Raw genomic sequence first — 6,267 nt, forward strand, 5'->3', positions numbered from 1 at the left:
AACTATTTAAATTAGAGTTATTTATTTTAATGTAAAATTAATATATAGTATTGTGAAATAATTATGTAGATTATATTGACAAAGATAGTGGTGAAAAAGGAGTTGTGAAGGGGAACTTGTTATTCAAGACACAAGGTAACCATTATTAATGTGTTGTGATGGGTGTGTTTGTGAATGGTTATGTGTTGTTTTTATTGTTTGAAAAAATTATGAATTATTGAAAATAAATACTGTATATACTTGTGTGAAATCATTGCCAAGTGGGTCAAAAATTTATTTTTGTTTATCATGATGAGATATTATTGTTCGGATATATTCCTGTTTGGATATTTGAATGATGCATGACTTGTCAGGGTATTTTAATGTATGGTGTTAATGGGAATTTCTGTTCGGTTAATTATTACCACGTGGTAAGCCCTCATTGGACCCAATGAGTGGCGTATCGCTTGGTCCAACTTACCTTTGGCCGGGTGATTTGGCGTCCGAGCATGGCGAAAGGAGGATATAAGGTGCAGTCATGTAAATTAAATACTTGTTCGGTTTGTTTGAAAGTATTGTTCGGTTAAATGTTTTGTGTGCCCACTTAGCAATCGCATGATTAGTTACATCCGCATGCATCATTACATATTAATTTTTGGTTACTGGACTTTTAAGTCTCATTCCCCGTGGTTAATATTTTTACAGGAGCGAATCCGGCCGAGAAAGCACCAGAGGTGTAATTATGGTGTATGAGACACCATCTTTTACGTTGCCTCTTATTTTGGATTATACAATGTATCTTGTGCCAATTTAGGACATATTTTGTCTATGGAGCATGTAAACTCTAATCCTTTTTATTAAATGCATTTGTATGTCCAAGAGGATTATGTCTGTCCCTTTTGATTCATGACCTAATTTAAATAACATGCTATGAGGATCATGTCTGTCCCTCATGGTTCTAATTGCTTTTTGAGATATTTTAAGACCTGTGGTATATTGTCTTGGATGTATCATGGTAGAAATTTTTCTACCATGATAAGGGTATGATAAGGGTTCAATGAAAAAAAAAAAGAAAAAAAAATGATTTCTTGAATTAATAATTTGCGAAAAATCAGTTTGTAAATTTGAGGGTGTTACAATTACTAGTCAATCGTTTGACGTAGTTAGATATTGAAAAACCTAGGATCCTAATTTGGTATGAATTTTGAAACATATTTCCTCTAAAAAGAAAAATACAAGTTGAGTTAAGTTAGGTTAATCATTTTTGGATAATCCTCTTGAGTTAATCCATGATTAACCACGGTTAGTGAGTTATGTAGTCTCCTAATTTAGGAGCACCTTTACAATTATGTCACCATATTTGACCACAAATCTAACCACGATTACCAAACTCTACCATGATAATTAGAAGATAACTAATTCCAATTATCCTATCATGATAGAAAGGGCTTAATTGCAATTGAAAATAGCTAGCCATATTAGAAAAGGAAAATATCAGTTCAAAGGTCTATTATAGTTAATAAAATTAAACTTATCAAAATAAATCTTTTATTATATATGCATATAGTCCTTACCATGATAGAATAGATTATATCATGATACAATAGTTAAACTAAGTAATTAAACTCTAGTATAATAGAAAAAGTTGAAACCCACTACGATATTAGAATTCTTTTAAATCAAACAAAGTCTCAAGTTTTTAATAAAGGACTAGAATTTTAAGAAATATGTAAAAATTAGAGTTATAATCATACGAAACATGAGATATCAAGTAAGATTGAAAATATTAAAAAATAAGGCTTAAAAGATCATTCTTGAAGAAAAATGAGTCATCTAAAATATGTCACGACCTGTGAGACTCTAATGTTGTGCACCACAATATAGGTGTCATCTGTCATGGTGCATTACACAAAATTCATAACAACAACTTGCTATTATGACAGATCCAGGGATCGAATTTTTAATACACTTTAAAATTTCATTTGACATTCAATTAAGATGATCTAAATGTTTATAGAAAGATAATTCAATGATCTAGTTAATGATACTAATTTTTTTTTTAAATTATTTTGCATCACAAAGTTGGACACCTGAGACCATATTGACCACTTTTCCATACTTAAACATAACTATTGTGTTCAGACACATTTTCATATCGTTTGGCCTTTGTTTGTAATAAATGTCTCTCCGAGGTCTTTGTTGTGATTTTCCCTTAAAAAAAACTAATGCCTCTATTCACTTTCCTCTTCCAGGAAACCTTTTCACTCCCAAATCTAATTTCTTTCTCAGTTTTCGCCGCTCTTTGATCACTCGCCAACGGCCTTCTCCGTCAACGAAGCTCTCCCATTGAACGCACTCACTGTGGACTAATCAGAGGATTGGCCGCCGGTCTCGCCATCGATTAGGCAGGTAACACCTCCAGCCCAACGATTCCCTTCTCTATCTCTGTTCTCTTCATACTTAAATCATGGGTTTCCCCTCATCCAACCTAAATCTCGTGTGACTCCCTCCCTGAAAAATCCCACAGGAGGTTGTCGTGACGTTCTAGGAAATGGTTTTGGTCATGTCACTTTAATATTTTTCGAACCATCTCATACCTGTTCTTGGAAGGATAGCATTTATATTGGCAGACTCAGAGCGAATTTAGAGACTGGATTGTTCTTTTTGACTGTTGTGTTGCTGTTATTAATAAATATGTATAGACTTTTCGACCAAAAAAAAAAAACTTTCAATAAAGATGTAATTCTTGTGTTTTGGTAAATCTTTGGCAAGCTGGTCTTGCAATAATTGGACATATTAACGCACATTGTTGTAATATGCTGTCATTAGAAGTTAGAACTTCATCGTCTTCATCTGTTCAGCTCCTATTGGCGTCGGCATCTCTCTCTTCCGTCGAACAGGTCTTTAATCCTCACTCCGTCTTCCACCCAACCTGCATTATCACAACCTTTGGTTTGCAGGCATGTACTCTGCACCTTATTTTATCTGCAATTTAGAATGTGATTGACATGGTTACGATCAATTCACCATGTATTCGTCTGAGTTGATGGAAAAATGCATGTTGGAGTGTGAATGCATGAGCGTCTGGGGTATTTCATGCAATGGGTCTGGGTCTGATTGTCTGAATACTTGTTCCGGATTCTGGTTTTCTCTACAATTTTTACTCGATCATTGATATGGTTTTGGTACTTAAATTAGCGGTATAAATGATGATCTTTGTATCGTTGATGTAATATTTATATGTTTTTTTCCCAAGTTGCCGCCATGTGGTATTCTTCCAATTTAGAGATATATCTTTCAATTTGAGTTTGAATTTTTTCTCCCCTTCCGAGATGATAAAATCAAATAAAGTGGTGGATATTAAGTTCTTGAATTTGTTCCCTTTCGATTAAGACTAATTTGGACAGGTTTAAGATATACCGGCTGGTTGTTGTTGTTGTTTGTTGTAAGATATACCGGCTGGTGATAAGTGTTTCATTTCGTTTCCGTGGCTATGTTGTTTTTTTTTTTTTTAATAAAAAGCTATGTTTTTTTAATAGATTCAAGTTCCAACCTTGATTGTGCTTGCTTTTTATTTGTAGATTGCAGGGAAAGAAGATGAAAGTTAAGGTCTTGCGTATCCTTGCCAAAATGCTAGTCCTGTTATTACTTTTTGCTGTGGCCATTGTTTTGTGTTTATTTGTTCGTCTTTCAATTGTGAATTTTAGTAGTTTCGTTTCCTCACTGGGGTCTTTCATAGATTTTTTTTTTACCAAAAGTGTCTTTCATGGTTGTGAGAGTGATTTAATCTACTTTTAGAATGCAATGTTGAAATTACAGAGAATGGTTTGTTTAAAGCTTTCCCATTCATCTTGCCAATCATGGAGTAATAAGAAGTACAGCATCGTATTTGACATCCTCTGCAGGATCGTATATTTAGATAGTTCACTGTTGCTGGTGCCGCATGCAAATTGGGAATTTTAAATCTGTTTAAGGGAACCATGGGATTTGTAAAATGACCTCCTTTTAGAATCCACATACCAGATAAAAGCTTATTACAAGCTGACATCTGGAACTTTTTAAATTGAGATTCCCATGTTGTTGCAAACAACGATAGAGATTCAATGTAGTTAGGTTTAAAATTCTTATATTGGGTTGTCATAGAATATCCGTGTTTTGAATTTACATGTTTTATTTTGTGTTTCATTTTAAAAACTTTTGATGTAAGCATATCAATTATTTTGTAGAATGTTTTGCTTGACTCAGCTTTCTGTCTGGATTTCCTCTGGGCTTCCAAAAAGAGTATGTTCTCTTTCTATCTTGAAGATCTGTTATGTAAAATTTTGGCTTCTAACTTGTCGTATGTAATCATTATTTATATTTGTATGTAAATGCTTGGAATTATTAATTAATTATGGATTTGTTTTTCTATTCTTGCAAATAGTGAAATAACTCTTGGAAGCTCCTCGGCATGTTTAACTGTTGTTGGCTTTCCTGTCTTAAAATTTTAAAATTCTTGCTCCTTGTATTGATTATAGATGGCATGCTATTGCATCATGGACATGGGATGCTCAGGATGAAACATGTGGGATTTGTAGGATGGCTTTTGATGGCTGTTGCCCAGACTGTAAACATCCCGGGGATGACTGCCCTTTGAGTAAGTTACCGATGATATCATAGGTGGATTTCATTGCTTCTGTCATGCTTATGCCAAATAATTATGATTGAATTCCGTAAATTTGATTCTTCAAACCTGCCGTTGAGGCAGCAGGCTTGATAGCTGGTTATCTGATTTTCTGAGAGACCTCCTTTGATTTCTGCACACCGAATACAACTGCAAAAAATTACCTGTAGGTTAGAATGCTAAAGACGGATTTGGGGTGGCTGCTGCCCCTCTAATGCCTCAAATGTCAGTCCTTCTCCTTCATTTCCACTTATAGTCAGAGAAATTTTATCTAATTCCTTCAAATGAAGGGCTATGATTTGAGGCATTAGAGGGGGTAGCAGACACCCCAAATCTGCCAGAGACACTCTCGTCCTCAACCTTCACTCCAAATCAGAAGCACACGCTGGTTGGTTCTCTCCTTTGTGTTAGTATATTCTCGGCTTAATGTTGCCCAGGTCTTCTGGATTAGCTAGGCAAAAAGATTGGTTCATGATGGTGGTGAATAATAAGCCGTCATAGAGGATGAAAAGGAGGTTCCTGCCTGATCTCTAGGACTTAACTTGGTGGTTGTGGCTGTGGCTATTGAAATAGCTCTTGGGCAACAGAACCGTAGTCAAGTCCTTCTGAAAAGGTGTGAAATGCGTCACCTTCAATCCAGTACACCTTCCCTTGCCAGTCTTATCAAGAGTCAAACCCATTGCTGGTGCATTGGTTCTATTATTCAAGCCATATCCGACTGTATCCAGAATTTCAAAATTAGTCTATTACATTTAAAGGGGTTTTATGATGGTTTTTTTCAAAGGTTACTGGTATCTCAGTGTTGCGGAAATATTCCTGTTTTGCTGAACATTTGAGTGAAATGTGTTTCATCATTATGTGCAGGTTCCTGTTGAGATATCATGTTCCTTTCTTAATCTCAATTATTATTTTTGTTTTTGTTTTTTCAAAAAAGGTGTAACTGATTCATTTTAAACCTTGCAGTTTGGGGTGCATGCAATCATGCTTTTCATTTGCACTGTATACTGAAATGGGTGAATTCTCAGACTTCACAAGCTCATTGCCCAATGTGCCGTCGGGAATGGCAGTTTAAAGAATGAGAGAATGATTTATACACTTTGAACTTTGTGTCTCTCATCAGCCTATAGTTTTAGATACTGCGATATTAAAAAATGGTTGTAGCAACCATTGTTAAAGAACAACATTGAATGAGTGAGATCAAGTGGAACTCTTGTTAGTTTAAGGATTTTCTTTTCTTTTCTTTTTGTTTTTTTTTTGGGTGAAAAGTAGTTTCACATTTTTAATTTGAGTAGTATTTGTTATTTGTAATAACAAAGCTAGAAGAACCAGTGTCCAATATGTTTCTATGTTTGTCACATGCTATTTTCTGACCAAAAGAAGGGGAAAAAAGTCACATGCTATTGATGAACATATTCTAAGAACATGCTTATTGCAATCTAAGAACACTAATGAACATACCCAGAAATAAAGGTTTTTTTTTTTTAATTTTTTGGAACAATTGTGCTGGCAATTATTGCTAATGGCACGTTTGGCATGCAATAGAAAAAACAATTATCTTTTTAACGTAGTTGGCCAGGAAAACACGTAGTGAGATTTCTTTTCAATCTAAGCGATCGTGTTCATTT

General features: G+C 34.7%; 1 protein-coding gene across 1 annotated transcript; it reads left to right on the top strand.

Moving 5' to 3' along the window:
- The first annotated feature begins 4,259 nt into the window (after positions 1-4,259).
- Positions 4,260-6,052, top strand: LOC129299718 (anaphase-promoting complex subunit 11). Its single transcript, XM_054938180.1, has 3 exons — positions 4,260-4,318; positions 4,497-4,615; positions 5,606-6,052. The coding sequence occupies exons 1-3, from the start codon at positions 4,263-4,265 to the stop codon at positions 5,719-5,721; spliced, it is 291 nt and encodes a 96-aa protein (XP_054794155.1). The 5' UTR covers positions 4,260-4,262; the 3' UTR covers positions 5,722-6,052.
- Positions 6,053-6,267: the final 215 nt, after the last annotated feature.

Source organism: Prosopis cineraria, unplaced genomic scaffold, assembly GCF_029017545.1.
Source record: "Prosopis cineraria cultivar Desert tree isolate PC_DT_omini unplaced genomic scaffold, ASM2901754v1 PC1270, whole genome shotgun sequence".
NCBI lineage: Eukaryota > Viridiplantae > Streptophyta > Magnoliopsida > Fabales > Fabaceae > Prosopis > Prosopis cineraria.